At 42.8% G+C, this 22,832-nt stretch overlaps 1 protein-coding gene across 6 annotated transcripts in view; it reads left to right on the top strand.

Moving 5' to 3' along the window:
• SAMD11 (sterile alpha motif domain containing 11) overlaps positions 1-22,832 on the top strand; it is a 257,130-nt gene that overhangs the window by 150,084 nt on the left and 84,214 nt on the right. For all 6 annotated transcript variants that reach the window (XM_082274532.1, XM_082274531.1, XM_082274534.1 and 3 more), the window contains exon 5: positions 8,826-8,935. In XM_082274532.1, the coding sequence (XP_082130658.1) occupies positions 8,826-8,935 (110 nt within the window). The remainder of the gene's footprint in view (positions 1-8,825; positions 8,936-22,832) is intronic.

Raw genomic sequence — 22,832 nt, 5'->3', positions numbered from 1 at the left:
GCTGACATCAATCAGCCTTAAACTTGGATTCATAGTATGCAATCTCTATTGTTCTGTAAGTTCAACTGTTGAGTTAATATAGCACATATAGGCACACATGACAATACAAAGCCTTTAGGTACTTAAACCTAAACTGAGTTTAGCACAATATTTACCAGTGGCTTGACATTCATATTTAGCTGCATGGCTTTCTATATGAGAGATTGGCCTAGAGAGCCCTGTGTAAATGCGTGCTGGACCTGATCAGCCCCAGCCACAGAAGCCAGCAATTAAGTTTTAGTACTGCATGCCTGGCAGTTATACAGGCCAGTAATAACTCTATTTGTGCAGGCTCTCGCTTACACATCCCATAAGGATACATTGCAGTCTCCCCTCCTCCCTTGAATCCATGTGCTGAAGGTAACATTAATCTCCGTTTGTCCTCTGTACCAGTCTTCCCCTCTGCGATCCGTGAGATTAAACACACACAGAACTGGTAATCACCTTATAAACTGCTTACAAACCAGCAATATTTACATAATACAGTGTACTCTGGCAGCGCTGGGAGAGGATCACACCCAAGGGGGATTAAAGTGCTGGGCACTGCCTATACCCCCCTTCCTCCTATTAGTGGAGATGTGGGCACATTTGGCATGGGTTTTCTTTAAAAGGAAGATATGCACTTGGGTGCCAGAAACCAGAAAGCAAGCTATTCACTAGGGGGTGACCCTCTGGGTGAGTCTAGGATGGAAAAGGACTTGGGGGTACTGGTAGACAACAGGCTTGGCAGTGGCATGCAATGCCAAGCCGCCGCAAGCAAAGCCAACAGAATACTGGGATGTATAAAAAAGGGGATTCACTCCAGAAATAAAGAGATTATTCTTCCACTCTACAAAACTCTGGTCCGGCCACATCTGGAGTATGCTGTCCAGTTCTGGGCACCGGTCCGCAGGAAGGATGTGCTGGAACTGGAGAAAGTCCAGAGGAGGGCAACAAAAATAATTAGGGGAATGGAGGACATCGGCTATGAGGAAAGACTACAAGCACTGAACCTATTCTCTCTGGAGAAGAGACGATTGAGGGGGGATATGATATCAATGTACAAATACTGTACTGGCGACCCTAGCATAAGGAACAAACTATTCAGAGAAAGGGAATACAATAAGACACGTGGCCACTCACTAAAACTTGAGGAAAGGCGGTTTAACCTTAAAGTGCGTAAGGGGTTCTTCACTGTAAGAGCGGTAAGGATGTGGAATTCTCTTCCACAAGCAGTCGTATCAGCGGGGAGCATAGATAGTTTCAAAAAACTATTAGATGTACACCTTAAAGACCACAACATACAGGGGTACACAATGTACGGTTAAAAGCAAACACACACACGCATCATGGGTTGAACTGGATGGACTTGTGTCTTTTTTCAACCTCACTAACTATGTAACTATGTAACTATGTAACTATGTGTGTTGGTTTATTACAGGTACTTATGTAGTGCTGTCAATTTACACAGAGCTTTACATATATAGTACATTCACATCAGTCCCTGTCCTCAAAGAGCTTACAATCGAAGGTCCGTAACTCACATGCATACATACAAATACTAGGGCCAATTTAGACAGGAGCCAATCAACCTACCAGTATGTCTTTGGGAGTGTGGGAGGAAACCAGAGTATCCGGAGGAAACCCACGCAGGCACAGGGAGAACATGCCAACTCTGTACAGGTAGAGCCATAAATGGGATTTGATGACCCTAGTGCTGCCAGGCAGAAGTGCTAACCACTGGTTGTGTGATAAGGGTAAGGTGAGAAAAGGAAGCAGCAGGTGTGTTATGGGGGTGGGGTGAGAAAAAGAAGCAGCAGTCGTGTGATGGGGGTGGGGTGAGAAAAGGAAGCAGCAGGTGTGTGATGGGGGGTGGGGTGAGAAAAGGAAGCAGCAGGTGTGTGATGGGGGTGGGGTGAGAAAAGGAAGCAGCAGGTGTGTAATGGGGGTGTGGTGAGAAAAGGAAGCAGCAGTCGTGTGATGGGGGTGGGGTGAGAAAAGGAAGCAGCAGGTGTGTGATGGGGTGGGGTGAGAAAAGGAAGCAGCAGGTGTGTGATGGGGGTGGGGTGAGAAAAGGAAGCAGCAGGTGTGTGATGGGAGTGGGATGAGAAAAGGAAGCAGTAGGTGTGTGATGGGGGTGGGGTGACAAAAGGAGGCAGCAGGTGTGTAATGGGGGTGGGGTGAGAAAAGGAAGCAGCAGGTGTGTGATGGGGGTGGGGTGAGAAAAGGAAGCAGCAGGTGTGTTATGGGGGTGGGGTTAGGAAAGGAAGCAGCAGGTGTGTGATAGGGGTGGGGTGAGAAAAGGAAGCAGCAGTCGTGTGATGGGGTGGGGTGAGAAAAAGAAGCAGCAGTCGTGTGATGGGGGTGGGGTGAGAAAAGGAAGCAGCAGGTGTGTGATGGGGGTGGGGTGAGAAAAGGAAGCAGCAGGTGTTTGATGGGGGTGGGGTGAGAAAAAGAAGCAGCAGTCGTGTGATGGGGGTGGGGTGAGAAAAGGAAGCAGCAGGTGTGTGATGGGGTGGGGTGAGAAAAATAATCAGCAGGTGTGCGATGGGGGTGGGGTGAGAAAAGGAAGCAGCAGGTGTGTGATGGGGGTGGGGTGAGAAAAGGAAGCAGCAGGTGTGTGATGGGGTGGGGTGAGAAAAGGAAGCAGCAGGTGTGTGATGGGGGTGGGGTGAGAAAAGGAAGCAGCAGGTGTGTGATGGGGTGGGGTGAGAAAAGGAAGCAGCAGGTGTGTGATGGGGTGGGGTGAGAAAAGGAAGCAGCAGGTGTGTGATGGGGGTGGGGTGAGAAAAGGAAGCAGCAGGTGTGTGATGGGGGTGGGGTGAGAAAAGGAAGCAGCAGGTGTGCGATGGGGGTGGGGTGAGAAAAGGAAGCAGCAGGTGTGTGATGGGGGTGGGGTGAGAAAAAGAAGCAGCAGGTGTGTGATGGGGGTGGGGTGAGAAAAAGAAGCAGCAGTCGTGTGATGGGGGTGGGGCGAGAAAAGGAAGCAGCAGTCGTGTGATGGGGGTGGGGTGAGAAAAGGAAGCAGCAGGTGTGTGATGGGGGTGGGGTGAGAAAAGGAAGCAGCAGGTGTGTGATGGGGGTGGGGTGAGAAAAGGAAGCAGCAGGTGTGTGATGGGGGTGGAGTGAGAATAGGAAGCAGCAGGTGTGTGATGGGGGTGGGGTGAGAAAAGGAAGCAGCAGGTGTGTGATGGGGGTGGGGTGAGAAAAGGAAGCAGCAGGTGTGTGATGGGGGTGGAGTGAGAATAGGAAGCAGCAGGTGTGTGACGGGGGTGGGGTGAGAAAAGGAAGCAGCAGGTGTGTGATGGGGGTGGGGTGAGAATAGGAAGCAGCAGGTGTGTGATGGGGGTGGGGTGACAAAAGGAAGCAGCAGGTGTGTGATGGGGGTGGGGTGACAAAAGGAAGCAGCAGGTGTGTGATGGGGGTGGGGTGAGAAAAGAAAGCAGCAGGTGTGTGATGGGGGTGGGGTGAGAATAGGAAGCAGCAGGTGTGTGATGGGGGTGGTGTGAGAAAAGGAAGCAGCAGGTGTGTAATGGGGGTGGGGTTAGAAAAGGAAGCAGCAGGTGTGTGATGGGGGTGGGGTTAGAAAAGGAAGCAGCAGGTGTGTGATGGGGGTGGGGTGAGAAAAGGAAGCAGCAGGTGTGTGATGGGGGTGGGGTGAGAAAAGGAAGCATCAGTTGTGTGATGGGGGTGGGGTGAGAAAAGGAAGCAATCAAATCAAGTATTTTATCCCCCAGAAATCCGTAGCCAGACTAGCCAAAAAAGACGATAATGTGGAGACAGCCTGATCCAATTACTTCAAGGGTCTTACGGGCAGATTAGCCCTTTTGCAGTCACATTACTGGGGGCTGCTGGCCATGGTGCTGGAGGGATTCTGTGTGCCAAATGGTAGGGGCTCAGCAGGGGGATAGGTGATTTAAAGGGCGCTGTCAGACTCTGGTGTAGCTCAAAAGGTCCATGTTCAGGGGACCGAAGAACAGTTCTATACACAGTCCAGTTCGTCTTCATCTCAAGCTTTCCATGCAGACCATGTGCTGTGTGGTGCCAAGACAAAGATGGGGGTCTCAGATCATGTGAGTAACACTATGCCTTGAGAAGGATGTATTGTTAGCATTATATGTTTTGTTGTTTTTAATATTTAATGTAACATTCCTTAGCCAGGGACTTTGGGATAGTAGACCTCTAAATGATCTTAGGAATCTGAAGATCATATATGGTCATTTCAGCAAAGCTTCTCCGCCTGCTCTCCTAACCTCCAACCATTGCATAGAAACCAAAACATATTTATTTTGCTTTAAATATATATATTTTTTACTATATGGCAAATATTTTATATTGTTCTTTTTTAGTTCTGTAAGTTATTATTGCTTAAGATTTCAGTGACTTTAGAATTTTGAATGACATATTTCTGGTTGGCTGGAAGAATTATTATTTTCCCCAATGCTACAGACTTCATGTAAACATATTCTTTTTGATTGCTTGCTGTGTATATCAGATCCTCAAATTTGCTTAAATCAGCTTTTAAGGGAATTGACATCCCTGTATTTGCCTGACAGACCTATAATGGAAGCAGCCAAATTCCATCCTCCCCAGCCCCATACACTAGTTTTAGGGCAGTGAAGCCTTTGTTCAGCTTTGGCTCCTCTAACTAAGATGAAGATGGGGATCAGAGTGGGTTGAAGCATCAGGAGGCTTCCCATTTAAACTCAAAATGTATTTTTGTCAATGTGTCTTAATAATAAATCATTTCAAGTGGTTAGCTTAAGTAAAATGTTCTTTCACAACCACCGTGCTGGTCTGTGTAGGCTCAGCTCATGTATCCGTTGTAGAAGATTGTTGAGGTTTTTACCATAAACACTTGGCAGCTAGAAAATGTAGAGGACGAGGCACCGCTCTCTGCACCCCTTACCATGAAATATTAGATGTGTAATTATTGGAAGGGGAATGATTCTCCTTGTCATGCATGATAACCCCATAGAAATAATACTGATTTAGCACTCTCAGTCCAGTGATCTCAGAGCAATAGGCAGAAGTTGTTTGTTGCGGGTTTTAATTGGTGCTCATTAAATTTACTTCCCATCTTCAACCATGCTGGGATTACGAGGTTTGGGCTGTACACATGGGGCAGGGAGGAGCTTTAAATGACAGTAGATACCACTACGTTGTGTCAGCATATACCCATCCATACCAGCGTAACAATTTACTATGCCATGTATAAAATATGAAATTTCATAAATTTGCTACAATGGTAAACATATTACAAAACTTCAGTAGCGCAAAAAACTAAAGGAAAATAAAATCCCCATACACCAATGATAGAGATGCATGCAATCAATAATTAATACACCACACAGCTCATCTGCTGTTACTTTTACTTTGCTTTACTGTTACTACCAAGAGATGTAGCCACCATAGATCCTCCTACCAGCTCCACGCTGGTAAAATCGATGGTTGGGGACACTCACAGCTCTCCGGTAACTAAGAAGTGGACGCTATATGGTCACACCCCGACGCGTTTCGTCATATCCGACTTCGTCTTTGGAGGTCTGTATGTTTTCATAGCAGTGACTATGGTAGCGGTATGGCTATGTCAGTGACTTTGATGGAGGAGTTTTTTTGTCATACAGACTTGTACTATGTCCAATACAGCGTGTATTGTAGGTATTTGTTTACCGGTGTGTATGCAGTAATATATATATATATATATTTTTTTTTTTTCCGACTAGACGTCAAAATATGTAACTACATTAAAATATGCATGTCTGCATCCTACTTAATTTTATATAAATGAAAGGGAATTTGTGGTAAATCTCAGCATGGCTTGTCGAGTTGAAGGCCTAATCAAAAAATCATCATTTATAGATAAAATAGCCTGGAAGTTTTATTATTATGATTTTTGTCACTCATTGAAAGTGAGCCATAAATTCAGGCAGTAACCATCGTAATATTTATGTATTTATTATAGTCCTTTATATATCAGTAGCATATGCTACTGTTTTATAGAAGGCGGTGTTGCAGTCATCCTAAGTCAAGCTGTAGTGACAATCTTATGGTTCTACAGAAGTTGTACAATTCCTGTGACTGTCCTATGCAGCCCATAGATGATAGTTTTCTTAATTCAGCTGCTGAGCTGTTGTATTCTGACAACAGGGAGATTTCCCCACTGTTGGAATACACTGATCGGCATTGCAGGCTATAGCCTACAGCGCTGATCAAGTGGAAGATTTTCCAACAGGGTGGTTGAACAGAAGTCGATTGGTAGATCGACTTCTATACATCTCTTCCCATACATGGATATCTGACTTTAGGCTCCTTATCTTGACTGTCTCTACTTTAAAGCGGTTGTAAACCCTATAAAAAAAAAACTAAAAAAAAAAAAACCTGCAAGACAAATGCATAATGAGCTAGTATGCATCGCATACTAGCCCATTATGTGTAACTTACCTTAAAACGAAGCCCCGACACGGACCCCCGGACATCGCTGCGGGCGCTGCCATGATCCCTCGTCGTCTCTTCTGGGTTCGGCGGCTCCGGCGCGCTGATTGGCCGGAGCCGCGATGACGTCACTCCCGCGCATGCGCACGGGAGTGATTTTTCCGGCAAGCTCCGGCAAACATAATTGAAGGTCCCCCCGGACCTTCAGAGCGCATGCGCACATGCACTGTAAATATCTCCTAAACCGTGCCGGTTTAGGAGATATTATTTGTACCTACAGGTAAGCCTTATTATAGGCTTACCTGTAGGTAAAAGTGTCAAAAAGCGGGATACTACCGCTTTAAAATAAACATTTTGATATAGCAGTCTCCATTCACAAATCTTCCCATATGGAAAGTTGAGCATTAGATATAACTTTTTAGATTTAAATCTTTTTACCTAAATACTGGATGAACTTGGGTATCCTATCTTTGTGTCTGGTCCATTAAATGGAAACCAGTTAATGTAGGAGGATTTTTATAGATAGCTGGCAGAAAATAGAGCAGAAAACAAGTGAAAAACATTCAAAATGTACATATTTGGTAACATTCCCTACACACAGATATAATAAATCAGTTTGAGTTCTACATTCATTTTGGATCCCTAATTGATTGCTATTGAACTCCAATTAAAATGAATACTTGTATGTCTGAACCATGGGTTGTATAGTTATGCATTGGTTAGGGAATGCTTTTTATGAAATATCCATAGTATGTACTAACCCCCCCCCCCCCCCCCACCCCCCCATGCCAGTCTTTGTTCATTTTTTTTTTTTTTTTTCATTCTTTTTTTATTAATTTTAGGAGATACAAAAAACGTAATACATAAAAAGGTACAACATGTACCAAGGAAATGCAAGAAAGTATAGCATGTACAAAGGAAATACAAAAATGTAGGTCCAATATCGGTTATGACTATAGATCTCATAAACACAAATGGACAATATAGCACAGCACATTAGCTCACTCTTAACTGATCATTCCACATTTTCCAATGTGCATCAAAGATATTCCTCATACATAGCTTCTTAAGCTGGATACACACTATCCAACTTTTGTGGTTAGATTTCCTTCAGATTTACCTTTTCTATGTAGTGCAAGGGCCTGCCAGATTGCATACAAATTGAAAGTGTTTAGGTTTGACCTCATATTATATGGTTTTGGTAAGTCTAAAGGAAAAAGTCTTCAAAAAATCTTATAGTGTGTATGGCCCATTAGTCTTTGTTAGTTTTGATCGTTGACTAGTCTATAGAATATAGACCACTATATGCAACACAAGACTGTCATCTGTTTACGAAAGCAAACAGGACAACTTTTTGTTCAAAGGCTTGACTGTAGGAATAATATACCCAATAACGTGATTGTAAAGTCGTTTTTTTTTTTTTTTTTTAAAAAAAACAACAAAAATGGTATAAAAAGTTCATAAGCAGTGCTTGATAGGAAGATTCCTCCAACATCTTCAGTGCAAAGGCTAGCACACACCACCGCAATGTGATCTCCCAATCTCCTTACCAAAAAGAAGGTAATAAGAGGCATATAGCATGTGCAGGCAGTGGATCCTCCAAAGTTCAAACTGATCCCAAATGTAGCATCATACGATCATCAGGGGTTGAACACTCAAACAGATCCCTCCAGTTCTCCACTCAGGCAACAGTCAAGAGGAACAAACAAAATCTCATGGTGCAGTATTTCTTAATAACATCCAAAATTTATTAAAATCAAACTTACAAGAAGCAGATAAAAAACAGGCAGTGTATACTTCAAACTCCCCGGTCATTCAGCATGTGTGTGTCAGCGTGCTCATCTGACGCGTTTTGGCCAATCAGCCGTCGTCTGAGGTGACATGGCATACTTGCCTGCTCTGTTGCAGGGGTTTTGCACAGAGCAGCCTGGATCCTTCGCTTCTCAGGTCCCTCTTTGCAGTTCCTGGCCCCTCCCTTCTACCGAGTGCCCCCACAGCAAGCAGTTTGCTATTGGGGCACCCGAGCCAAGCTGCAGCTTCGTCTGTCCATTCAGACACGGAGCTGCCGTTCGGCCCCACCCCTTTCCTGATTGGCTGACAGCTGCAAGAGCCAATGGCGCCGCTGCTGTGTCTCAGCCAATCAGGAAGAAGAGGACGGCTGAGGGACTCATGGACATGGCTGGACAGAGATCGGGTTCAGGTTAGTATTAGGGGGTGCTGGGGAGGCTGCTACACACACAAGGTTTTTTTATCTTAATGCATAAAATGCATTAAGATAAAAAACCTTCTGACTTTACAACTACTTTAAATGTACACACATGTCTCCTTCATGTAATAAATTAAGACCATGATTTCCTCTTCTTTTATTGCAGCCGTGAGAGCGACCTATCCAGCATCATCTCCAGCCTTCATCAGAGCCACCAATTCGTAATGCCTGAGAACCAGAGTAAGAGAAGCAGTCATCAGCTCAGCTTTATAGCAGGTAAGGGTTCCTGCCTGGGACAGCTTCCTTACTCCAAAGCTCTTGCATTTAGTGTTTGTAAAGAAATGTTGCTTTAAGCACTCGGATTCCAGATTCAGATTCTAGTTGTTATGTGTCTAGTGTATGCTAAATGTTAAACAGTTGAAACTGTGCCCCAAAAAAAAAGGCTAGCAAAGGAAAAAAAAAAGCAAATTACCAGCATTGGCAGTCCCTCTGCAGATTATCTTTTCCCCATTACTGATTTACCATACCTTGTGTCTCTGTGTGGAGGTAGCCATGTTAATCGAGGAGCAGAGTTTTCCCCATATCAGAGCTGCAGTAGATGTGGCATAGATCTACAGAATGAATGAAGCCTGTAGCGGGGAAATCAGTGCACTGCAGGTCCTCAGGTACAGTTCCCTCTCCAGCAAAGATAACACTTAGCAGCACAGTGGTGATATTGCCATGCTTTACTCCAAACCTCATAGGATTAGCAATCAGAAGCAGCAGTGCTTCTCATAGAGAAGATATGCTGCTCTAAGGCTGTAAGCACAATGCCTGTGCACTGTCATGTCTCTGCTATTTTGTTTAGGAGAAATTCAAACAGAAAATAGATATTTAGAGTGCTGCTTAGACACAATCAACAATTCTAGATGTTCCCTATCAGCCAATCTTTATGTTTTGAGTTCAGCTCCACTTTTGTGCTTGTTTTTAATGGTTCGAAACAATTATTTTATTAATTTAATTAACTCCAAACATAAGAATGTATTTCAGAAAACTACAAGGAAGTAAGCATCTAGTGTTCTTTCCTAAAAGTTCAGGCATTGTTTATTTGTGGCTGGCAGTGGCTCAGGGGTATATGCAGTGGTTGGGCACACTGCTGTAGTGGTAGTGATTGACTAACCAGGATCTAATGCAGCAAATATTGGGCATGGGTGCAAAAGTTTACTTATGCTTGGAAGTCGTTCTTCTTGTAGACAGCGAAATTATCATGGAGTGATCAGGATTTGTTGATACTACTGTATACAGTATCTCACAAAAGTAAGTACACCCTCACATTTTTTAAATATTTTACTATAGCTTTTCATGTGACAACACTGAAGACATTAATGGCTGTGTGTTGAGTTATTTTGAGAGAACAGCAAATTTACACTGTTGGAGCCGGTTCACATTAGCGCGACTTGTCAGCCTGACAAGACGCGCTCCCTCGCGGTCCATTGACAGTTACAGGACCCATTCTAAACGGAGCGACACAAGTCGCTCCGACTTAGAAAAATGGTCCTGTACTATTTCGGGGCGACCTCGGAGCGACTTGCATAGACTTCCATTATGTGAAGTCCCTGCAAGTCACTCCGAAGTCGTGGTGCAATGTAATGCACAAGTCGCCCCCGAAGTAGTAAGGAGTCGTGTCGTGCTAATGTGAACCTGGCTCTTATACAAGCTGTACACTCACTACTTTACATTGTATTAAAGTGTAATTTCTTCAGTGTTGTCACATAAAAAGGTATAATAAAATACTTACAAAAATGTGAGGGGTGTACTCACTTTATACTGGTGCACAGTTTGTTTTCGTTGAGGAGAAAGGGCCAAATCTTGTCTTGTGTCAGCAGTACAATATAACGTAGGGTCATATAGAACATAAGCATAGCAGAGTGACAGGACAGTGAATGCTATATCTTATTATCTAGCAGTATATAGGCTGTGAAACATTAAGAATCCATTCACATATGCTTTTTCCGGTAATGCGTGAAAAACACGCATCACGCTTGTGGTGCCATTAATTGTTAATGGTACACCAAACACTGAAAACACCCAATAAAGAAGAGTGCAAATGGGAATGCGGCATAATGCTCCATGAGCTGCACTGTTGTTTGTCGCATGTAGAATAGCCTGTTCAAGTGAATAGGCCACCCTATGCTATCGTGCGGAAAAACATATGAAAAAGGTGCATTAGCTCAACATGCTGGGGTAAATGGGGTCTAAAAAAAGTTTAGCGGTCAACAACTTTTTTTAATTTTTTTAATTTTGAGTAGATATAGAAAGTTTAAACGGCCACCATTTTCATTTTTTTTTTTTTAACTGTGTTCCGTTGGGCAGATTTTCCTTAAATTACTTAGACATAAACCAGAAGTAAGACATAATCTCTCCAGAGCGAGGGAAACTCCCTCCTAGATAGATGTTATTGAAACATGTAACCCCATTGGAAGAATTTTCCTCAATTTCTGTTCATGTAAAAACCTAAAATTTTTGTAAAGTTTTCCCCCCCTTTAGTCTGTGACACTGGTCACCAGGACAAAAAAAGAGGGACACCCCCAATGTAAACTGAGAAAGCAATAAAAACTTTACAGGGGTTATAACTCCTCACTACTGTATGCAAAACGAAATGGAAAACTTTGGCTTTAGATACACTTTAAAGCTCCAAAGCATATGACAATACATGGAACAAAAAGAGACAAAGATGGGAACACTCAGAGGGACATATCTATTAAATATGACTTTACGTTTCACTGGACCCCAGCCAGAGACCTTCTGATGTCATTGTGTGAAACTGTATTAGTAAGAAGGTGTTCTGTATAGTGATAAGGATGATGGAATGTAAACCATAGCTCATCATTGTGTACATGTCTCTACTACAGTGGGTAGACATATGCACCTTGACCCACTCCATTCCCAGAGCCAGGATCAGATCTTACTTTATTTTTGAACCCCACTTTTCAGGATGTCACATCCCTATCCTGGTGTCAGGGCAGCTTGACCTCATTTAAACTGCTGAGGCTGCAGCTTCTGTGTGATAGATTGATGTAATTAATACACACTCAATATTAACCATTCCGTCCACCGAAGCCGCTTCAGGTGCAAACTGCTGCTGAAATTTATCTGTACATTTGTCAATATTGCTTGATGTTCGGTTGAAATGGTAGAGTAGGATGTCTTCTAGATAAATTGTAGTTTGAGAATGGATATTATTGCAACACGTCTTTATCTTCCAAACTAATATATATTTAGCTTTCGTGCCGGTTCACACTAGGGCGACCTGGTCGCCTCACAGGTCGCCGCAGGTCGTCTCCCATAGGGAAGCTACGGACCCGTTCTAATAGGAGCGACACAAGTCGCTCCGACCTATAAAAAGGGTCCGGAGCTTCTTTGGGGCGACCAGGAGGCGACCGCCATAGACTTCAATGTTATGAAGTCCGTGGCGGCCGCTCCGAGGTCGCGGCGCGCTGCTCGCACCGCGATCTCGGAGGTCGCCCCTGCAAGTAGCGTCGCGGTAATGTGAACCGGCGCTTATGTGGTTTTAAAGTGACTTTAATTCTGGATTAAATAAAAAATATCTTTTCAAGTATGTATTTTTTTTTTAAAGTACCTTACATTGCTTCCAGCCTCCAGATCTACAAATTCCTTTTCCTGTTAGATGGGGGCTATGTTCCTTCTCCATAGTCTTGATGTAGTCAACCTTTTCGGCTTGTTAGTATGATGCTTCCGACAACCAACTCCGACTTTTCGGCCGAAAAAAATCTGGTGTGCAGGCTATAAAATTTTTGTTGGCCGTCAACACAACGGCTGATTTTCCATCAGTCAGTACAGATTTCGGCAGACGAAAATCTGATGATCAAGACTGGGCATGCTCAGAGAAGAAAGAACACACGGAAAGTAAACCAGCACATGACATCACTTCTGAAGTAGATTTTTGTTGGCCGAGAAAATTTGCGTGCAGTCTAGGCACATTCCAACCAACAAAACACCACTCTGGACAAAAGTCGGACGATCGGTCGGCCGATAATCATTGCACGAGGCATTAGCCTGCTCCTATATTTAAAGCAAAATCTCAGGAACACAGGATACACTAATTAAATATATATAATAGAGTTTTTTTATCTGCCAAAAGTGTATGTCTGTCTATCCAGTCCTGAGATTTACACAGCTCTGCCAACCATATCTAGTAGGGCAGGAGACCTGATTTTTCTCTGCTGCAGTTCAGTAACATTTACAGGTCTTCCCTTCCCTAGCAGGTGGCTGGACAATAAAGTGAAAAGAAGCAGATGGATGGGCTTATCTCTCTGTCAGTCTGCTCTCTCCTCCTTTTAGCTTGTCCTTGTACTGCAGTGCGCATGATTGGCTATCTATGTTGCTTCTTCATCGCCCAGTTTGAGCTCTGCTTAACAGTCCCCGTCCCTCTCTGGTGCCAGCATCTTCTGCTGGGTCCCACCCAGTCTTTGGGGTGGGATGACGTCACTTCTGTGCATGTGCAGGAGTCTGTCATCCCACAACACAGGAACCGTGCCATGACATAAGCTGAGCTGTACATGCACAGCTCAGTTTATGGACCAGAAAAGACAGAAAAATGGCAGGTAGGTGTATTTTATTGCAGAAGAGACATTGCAATGTCTCTAATGCAATAAAGAGCCTGCTTTTTAGTTTAGCTTTAACCCTTATGACCCCACATATTTAGATATTGGTCTGAAATATAACTTATGAAAGATCCCTACAGTTGGCACAGAGGTCCTATGGCATGATATCTCAACTGAAAAGCAAGTTCTGTGTCTGGGTAAAGGAAGGATTCATTTTCAATGCAATTCATTTATTTTTTTATATAGTCATATGGAAACTATTTAAAATTGCTGTGTTGCTTTTCTAGTTTTCCAGTTTCTTTGTTGGCAATTGCCACTAGCAGTGTATAGGTTAACACGCAGGAATCGTTCAGATGCTGACAGTTTAGATGTGGGAGTTCAAGCATGCACTGCATTTTTTTCTTCTTTTTCTTATATTGGTTCTCTCCGGATAGCTTAACAAAGTCGCACAGAGGTCTTAAACCCAGATATCCGTGTGACATTAGGGCTGTATGGAGCGGGCATGAAAGCTGTGAGTTTTTAGTGGGGGAAGGGAGCAAGGCCAGAGGGAAGCAAGAGAAGCAGCACAAGCTGATAACATCTAATTGCTATATTGATCTGTCTTGGAGCCAGTATGAGAGCCGGAGGGTGATTGAGATGTGTATCCCCTTCCTATTCAGATGCCAGGGACTGGCTGATATTATTTATTTACCACCGACACAGCTAAAAAGGACAAAGCTGAATCGCTGACGCTCCTCATCCGTTCTGTAGAGCTTACACTTTATTTGAATTTCTCCGTGCTGAAATTGAGGAGAATGTCATGAGAAAAATAAATGGTCTGCTGCTCTGTCTCAAAAAGCTTCTTTGTGAGTCACCAACCCAGAACAAGTATACTGATGGAGGTCTTCTACTACTGGCTTCATACTTCAAAGTCTCGGGTCAAAAAAGTTTCTGAAGGACACCTGTAATGTTCCCCTATTGGATGGCGGTTCCCACCATGTTGACTCCGGACCCACCCTACTTCTCTTTGCATGGGAATTCAGGCCGCACCTGTTCCCTCTCCCGAATACTGAATTAAACCTAATACATAAATAAAACACGGACAACATTTAGGTTGGCAAAAATTTTGGCCGCGGCACATTTATTGGTGTAAATACATTTTTTAATAAATCTCATCACATTCTAACCATTCAATAATAATAATTATACTTTCAACTTTATTAAATGCAAAATTCAAACTTTGCTCAGTCATAAAGGACTCGAGCACAAATAGCATAAATCATAACCAGTCCCCCCTTTCAATAAAAAGGGTGACAAACCATACAAACGTGCCTTGCGACAAGGGAGGGGGGGTGGGGAGTTCGTCACGCCGTCCTGATCTCACTGGCAGCTACCTCAGAGCGGGGGTCCTTTATATAATAAGCCCCTCTTCTAGAATCTTCTGTCCAATCACGTGATTTTCTAGAATAATCCGAAAGTCACGTGATACCTATCCTTCCTGCCTAAACCCACCTCATTTACATATTTAAAGGTACAGTACTCATTTAAATGTTCCTATATCTATATAATATATATATATATATATATATATATATATATATATATATTTATTTATTTTTTTTAATTAAAGAGGGAGGGGCGACCGCATGCCCATGTAGTCGGGCCTAAATTATTTTGCCCTCCTTTTCATGGGATAGCAATCTGTCGTCTTGGAGAGAGCCATATTGTGTCACACTTCTTCTGACCTGAAGTCCACCCACTCACATATTCCTGTCCTGTCCAGCTGCATTTTAACACTGGACTGCACAACTCAACAACATGACATTGTGACAGAAGTCTCCAGTGTGGAACACTATACCTCTATTATAGGGCTGCAAAGAACAATTATTTTCATAATCGATTAGTTGGCTGATTATTGTTTCGATTATACGGATAATAACCTTAAAAAGAGTGTGGTGTGTAATTTAGTTAATATATAAAGTTTAAAAAAAAAAGGCAATTTATTCTTAAATATCTATATGCAGTGGTAAATGTATATAACCAACTATATGGTTAGGGAGAAAAATCTCTAATCCGCTCTGAGAATAACAGACAGAAGAGATATACTTATATACTATTAGAGGTTGAGTCCCAGTTCACACTATAGCGATGACAGACATCGCATGTGATTCGGAAAATCCCGTGCGATGTCTGTGAGATGCGAATTCAGCCATAAAGATTGTATGGCTGAACTCGCATCGAATTCGGACACAACACACATGACCCTTTTTTGGGTCCACAGCAGAATCGGATCGCATGGTGGGTCACACCAATGCAATCCCATTCATGTCCGAACTGACAGTTCGCACTGCGCTATGCAAACTGATCTGGGGGTGTCGTTAACCTTGTATTGAAACCCCCAGCGATTTGCTTACGGCAGTGTGAACTGCCTGCGATTTGAATGTGATGCTGGGCATTGGCAGGGTTCCCGGATCGCATATATTGTACCAACACTGAATCTGGTAAATATCAGACTCGGAGATCAAATTTTGTATTTAAAGGAGAAAAAAATGTTTTGCTAATTTTTAGACAGAACTGTAATATATTATGTATGACAGACTCCCTTGTCATAGGCCGGTGGCTTGATAAAAGCTCCCTGCGCCTTCTGTCACTTATACATAAATTTAATAGTAGGTTTATTTTAATAGTGAAAGACAGAATAACTACAAAAATATCCAGAAAAATACATTTCAAAAAAGTTATAAATTGATTTGCATTTTAATGAGTGAAATAAGTATTTGATCCCCTATCAATCAGCAAGATTTCTGGCTCCCAGGTGTCTTCTATACAGGTAACTAGCTGTGATTAGGGGCACTCTCTTAATGGGAAGCTGTCCATAGAAACAACCAGTCAATCAGATTCCAAACTCTCCACCATGGCCAAGACCAAAGAGCTGTCTAAGGATGTCAGGGACAAGATTGTAGACCTACACAAGGTTGGAATGGGCTACAAGACCATCGCCAAGCAGCTTGGTGAGAGGGTGACCCCAAGAACACCATCCCCCACTGTTGATCATGGAGTTGGAAACATTATGCTTTGGGGTGTTGTTCTTCTGCCAAGGGGACAGGACAACTTCACCGCATCAAAGGGACGATGGACAGGGCCATGTACTGCCAAATCTTGGGTGAGAACCTCTTTTCCTCCTCCCAGCATGACAATGGCTCAAGAAGAAGCCCATTTAGGTCCTGGAGTGGCCTAGCCAGTCTCCAGACCTTAATCTCAGAGAAAATTTGTGGAGGGAGCTGAAGGTTCGAATTACCAAACATCAGTCTCCAAACCTTAATGACTTGGAGAGGATCTGCAAAGAAGAGTGAGACAAAATCCCTCCTGAGATGTGTGCAAACCTGTTGGCCAACTACAAGAAACGTCTGACATCTGTGATTGCCAACAAGAGTTTTGTCACCAAGTACTAAGTCATGTTTTGGGAAGGGGTCAAATACTTATTTCACTCATTAAAATTCAAATCAATTTGTTAACAATTCCTACCAAACTATCCCAACATACTTCCATTTGACCCACAAGTCTTAAAGTCCTAAGTTTTAGAACGCCGTAATAAATGAATTACATTTGCTAAAATTACTGCACACCTCTATGTTCATTGAAAGTTTCTATAAGTTGTAATCAAAAATAGTCCAGAAGTGTTTTACATGAGAAGCCCTAAAAATGTGTTTGGGATCAGATTATTAGATATACTATTCATTTATAGATTTTAGTGGAAACTCTCTATATTTTTGGGATTCCTGAAAAATGGCATTCTGGGACCTGAGGATTTTTACACTGACTCTAAGCACTGCCTTTTATAAAAGACATAGGTAGCAGAAGATAGTAAAGGCAGTTGGTCCTTAATAAGACTTAAGCATCTGTGACTATAGATAATACCTAGATGGCTTTAATTCAGGATTTACTCGATGTCCTTTATTATCTTCTAGGGTACAAGATTATAACTACATTTTAGAATGGATATGGTGTGACATTGTATAGGCACTGGGCAATAATAGTAGAAAGTTGGTCAGGTTTCATAAATGTGTGTGTTCAATATTGCTTATGTATTTACATGAATATACATCTCAAAATAAAGAAAAAAATATCTTACAGGTTTATTAATCACTTGCCGACCGGGCCATAGCCGAATGACGGCTACAGCGTGGTCTGCTTATTTTGGGAGGGCGTACAATGATGTCGCTCCACCTGGGACGCGCACACGGAAGTGTCCTTGCTCGCATCATGGATCGCGGTAAAGGGCCAATGACAGCGGCCCTTTGTCATGTGTCCGGCTCAGTTCTCTCCTCTCCTTGCACGCTTTACACAGTGATCGGTACAGCGTGCGAGGAGAGGAGGGAGGCTGCAGCACCGCTCATCCTCTGCCTTCTCCATGCCTCGATCATACAACGGTCATGCATCGATCATACCAAAGTCATTCCTCGATCATATTTCAGTCATGCCTATCCCTGCCTCATTCATACCTATCCCTGCCTCAGTCATGCCTCATCCATGCCCATCCGTGCCACCTCCATGCCTCATCTGTGCCCACCCATGCCACCTCAGTGCTCATCCGGAACTCAGCCATTCCACATTAGTGCTCATCCGTGCCACATCCATGCCGTGTCAGTGCTCATCCATGTCACATCAGTGCTCATCCATGTCACATCAGTGCTCATCCGTGCCACATCAGTGCTCATTCATGCCACATCAGTGCTCATCTGTGCCACATCCATGCCACGTCAGTGCTCCTCTGTGCCACGTCAGTGCTCCTCTGTGCCACGTCAGTGCTCATCCATGCCACATCCATGCCACTTCAGTGCTTATCCATGCTACATCCATGCCACATCAGTGCTCATCCATGCCACATCCGTGCCACATCAGTGCTCATCTGTGCCACTAAAAATGAAAAGGATTTTCATTTTCCTTCCTCATTTTCCAAAAACTTATGGAAAAAAATGACATGTTCAAAAGACACATTATGCCTCCTAGATTATGTGTTGGGTTGTTTGCTTTCCATAATGGGGTAATTTTGTTGGCGTTTCCATTGTCCTGGTGCTCCATGGCCTTCAAAAGTGTGATAGGTTGTCAGGAAATTATATGTGTAATTTTTGCTCCTGGAACACCTGGAACACCTGGAGGTGCTACTTGGATGTTGGGCCTCTGTATGTGGCCAAGCTATGTAAAAGTCTCACACATGTGGTATCGCCATACTCAGGAGGAGTAGCAGAATGTAACTTGGGGTATAGTTGCAAGTATGCCTATACAGTGTGTGATAAATTACTTGGTATTATGACAATTTTGTGGAAAATAAAAAAATCTTAATTTTGCAAAGAGTTGTGGAAAAAATTACAACAAAAAAACTCACCATGCCTCTTACTAAATATCTTGGAATGTCTACTTTACAAAAAAGGGTAATTTGGGGGGTATTTGTACTTTCCTGGCTTATTAGGTTGTGATCAATTTTCAATGATTGGCACCATAGCTTGTAGACTCTATAACCTTCACAAAGACCAAATAATATATACTTATTTGGGTTATTTTTACCAAAGATATGTGGCAGTATAGCTTTTGGCCAAAATGTATGAAGAAAAAATTGCTAAATTTACAAAATTTTAAAACCGAAACAAAGAAAAATGCATTTTTTTTACAAAATTTTTGGTCTTTTTTCATTTATAGCGCAAAAAATAAAAAACCCAATGATTAAATACCGCAAAAAGAAAGCTCTATTTGTGTGAAAAAAAGGATGAAAATTTCATATGGCTACAGTGTTGCATGACTGAGTAATTGTCATTCAAAATGTGAGAGCACTGAAAATTGGTCTGGTTAGGAAGGGGGTTTAAGTGCCCAGTTGGTAAGTGGTTAAAAAAAGTTGGACAGAGTAGATCGATAGAAAATAGATACATTTAAAGTGATTGTAAAGTTATTATTATTTATTTATTTATTTTTTAAAACAAACATGTCATACCTGCTCTGTGTAATGTTTTTGCATAGAACAGCCCCAATTCTCTTCTGGGGTCTCCTGCTGGCGCTCAGGGGATCCTCCCCTTCTTCATGTGCCACCATAGGAACCTGCTTCCTATAGTGGCACACGCACATGCTCCCAAGCCATTAACACACAGTGTGGCTCGGCCCCATCCTCCCCACTCCTCCATCTCCATCACTGGATTTGATTGACCGCAATGGGAGCCAATGCTGTTCCACCCCCCGCTGCTCTCACTTAGTCCAATGAGGAGGGAGATGAACAGCAGCTCTGCTGCTCTCTGGCACAGCACTTGATTGAAATCAGGCTAAGGTAAAGTGGGAGGTGGGAACTGACACTAGAAGCTTTTTTTTTTTTAAATATAATGCAGTGAATACATTAAGGTAAAAAAAAAAAACCTTCAGCCTTTATAAACACTTTCAGTGTACACTTATATGGCTGTCAGTTTTATAGAATGTTTATTAGGTTATTTCTCTGAAGCTTGAATCAGCTTGGTTAAACAGCACTAAAAATATTATTTTGGTTTCTGTATGAAGGGAAGCAGTTTATATAAAAGGCTTAGCTGTTTGGCCTCTAGATTCCTAAGGGTTGTTTTCCACTGTACACTTATGGACACTCACTGCTGATCGGGGATGCTTCCCCACTTTGGAACACGACCGTTGCCAAGCAGCTAAAGCTACCACTACATGGAGAGGTGCTAGTGCAATGGAACCTGTCTTCGGAAATCTGCTTCTTTTCATTGTGGGATGTGAGCTTAGCCTGCATTGCGCTAAAGAAGGTCAAGTAGCTCCAAGTTATTCTGCCCTTGGAGCTGTTTAGCAGCTTTGCTGTAACAGCTGAGCCATGGAACTGCTGCCAGCAGGAGCATGTGGACAGGTTTTCCATTTTCTGTCTGAAGGCAGAAAAACCCTAACGAAACTAAGATTGGACTGCTGTTTTTTTTATATCAAAGAAGAATTTTATTCTTATTTTCAATATAGAGGCAGAAGACTTCTGTAAGGGATAAGTGCATTCAAATTTGATGTTGCAGGTCTTAGCAGATGCTGATGGGTTATAATACTCACTTACTCAGGTACTGATCGACTCGACACACCACCAGTGAGACCTTTCTAATATTTGTTCAGAGCCTAAACTATTAGTTATTACAGCTATGTAGAAGAATCACTGACTTACAACAAACCATTTTTGTAAATTCTTTATTTGAAGAGAATCAGAATATTGTACATAGAATAAAAAAATGACCAGAGTATCTTACACATATCCATAGTGCACAAATCAAGGATATGGGAAAACGACATACCATACTGCATACCAAACAGTTCAGTGTATCACAAGTATGGTGTTCTATTACAGTTCTTAAAGAACTTTTAACACTGTGATTATTTCTAGTTATTTTAAAAATCTAATATGCTGGCTGCCCATACATGGTTTGAATCTCGGCTGGTCATTGCTGAAGTGTCCGAGATTCAAACCGTCTGTGGCCAGCTTAAGTATTAAAGTTTGGGCAGTCTGTAGGTTGAGGATAAATGGTTTATCAGGGGGAAAGAAGTGGAGAGAGGGAGGAAAAGCTTAGGATCAGAATGGAGGGGCCAAGAAGAATGCAGGGAGAAAGTAAAGCAAAAAAAATAGAAGGGGATAGGATGCAAAGGGGAGGGGGAGTAGGGAATATGTGTTCCTCCCAGGCTGGAAGATAGAGAGCTGGAAGTTTTAGGTATTGGCATGCATAAGGGTCTGTTCTTCACCTGAGAAAGTCAAATTAATTCAGTTAAACCATGTTTTACAGTATATTTAATTTATTGAGACAAGAAAGCTCTTCTATTTATTGTATTTCGTCTACTCTGTACAACCACATACATACACTGAAGGGTGGGTGGGATCCCTCCATCTCCTGAGGTTGGATCCCTCCATCTCCTGAGGTGGGATCCCTCCATCTCCTGAGGATACAGGTCATGTTGGCATTTAAAATGACGATAGAGAAACACATAATTAGCAGAACCAACTGAAATAATTAAGACAAGCTACAAGAGTCAAGACCAGGAAGGAAGGAGTAGTGGCACAATGACCTCAGCTCACACCCTTTACTCATCTTGTGATATTCTATTGTCATGATATTTGAAAAACTACCAACTATATTTGCAAGGGTCACAGAACTGTCATATTTTAAAGACCTTAACACTAATTCATTAAATTAATTCTTGAGAATGTAAACGTGGGCCCAGCATGTCCATAAGCGAGAAAGGGGTAAGAGGTTGCCAGGAATATGACAGGAGAGTAGTGGCTGAATAGTGGAAGGCGACAGCATAAAAGGTGGATGTTTACCTCTAACCCTGTCATCTCTAGACAGCACAATTGACAATCATGCTGAGGCCAGGGAGGATTCTGATAGGTTTTAGAAATAGGTTTCTGATATGTTTTTGTAGGGATGGAAGTGCTATGTAGAAGAAATTGAGAAGGGTCTTCTGGTAGTGGAAAATTAGTACATTTTTGTGATATAGGTTTTGAGCTTCTAGTCACAAGGCCCTTTGTTTTGGGCAGGACCAAAACACATATACCATGGAAGTCTTGTCTGTGCCACATCACCAACAACAATCCGAGATATTTTGATAATTATGTAGAATAGTACAGAGTCCTGTATCAAGAAGTAATTTAAACAATACCAATAAAACCCCCAAAATCAGTAAATGTAGTATTAGAGAGTTTTATATCAGCCTTCACCCACTAGACTTGTTTCAAAACTCTGAAAAACATATTCTTATAAATAGGCCATGTCAAATTCTGGATGACTAATATATGTTTGGGTAGTACTGTTAATGTCTATGGTTCTAGATCAAGCCATCTTCTCGATCGGTAGAAGTTAAAGTACCAAAAAGTGTCTGAACATATGCCCAACAAAGTGAAGACCTATCAGGGGAGGACTGGGCCAGGGGGGCAATTGCCCCCTGGGCCGCTCTGATGTCCTGTAAAAAGGCTGCACCCCTTTTGCCACAGACATGCCCAAAGGATTCCTGGTGAAGAGAAGTAAAAGGTCCTCGTCACTGACCTACTGAGTGCGGGTTGAAGACAAGGACAGCGCAGACCTTTAGATAATTTTCTGTCTGAGCAGAGGCCGGTTTCGTGCCCCACTGGAGACTCTCCTCCCCTGGCAAGCCCCAACTTAACTGTCCCAGCTCCCCCCAACCACCCTCTGCTGGCCAGGTTGGGAACTTGGATTCAGGAGAGTACCTGGAGCAGGGCTTCAGCCTGGAATAGGGGGGGTCAGGAAGAGGGAGGAGGACGTGAAGTGAGAGGGGGAGCGAGATGCTGCGCCATGGGCCTTTGGTTTGTACTTTCCCCCTGGGCTGAAAGTTGCCAGTCTGCCCCTGGGACCTATGGAACATTGGATCTTCATTCACTGCAGACTGCAACAGGTTAGCCCAGTGTTTCTCAACTCCGGTCCTCGGGGCACACTAACAGGCCAGATTTTAAGTATTACCTTGGGGAGATGCAGACTAGAATACTGCAATCACAGAGCAGCAAATGATATCACCTGTTATCTATTTCAGTTATCTTGCAAACCTGGCCTGTTAGTGTGCCCTGAGGACCGGAGTTG

This window comes from Pelophylax lessonae (genome assembly GCF_965119305.1).
Source record: "Pelophylax lessonae genome assembly, chromosome: 12".
NCBI lineage: Eukaryota > Metazoa > Chordata > Amphibia > Anura > Ranidae > Pelophylax > Pelophylax lessonae.
Note: the sequence above shows the minus strand (reverse complement) of the source record. Positions and strands in the feature narration are given on the sequence as shown.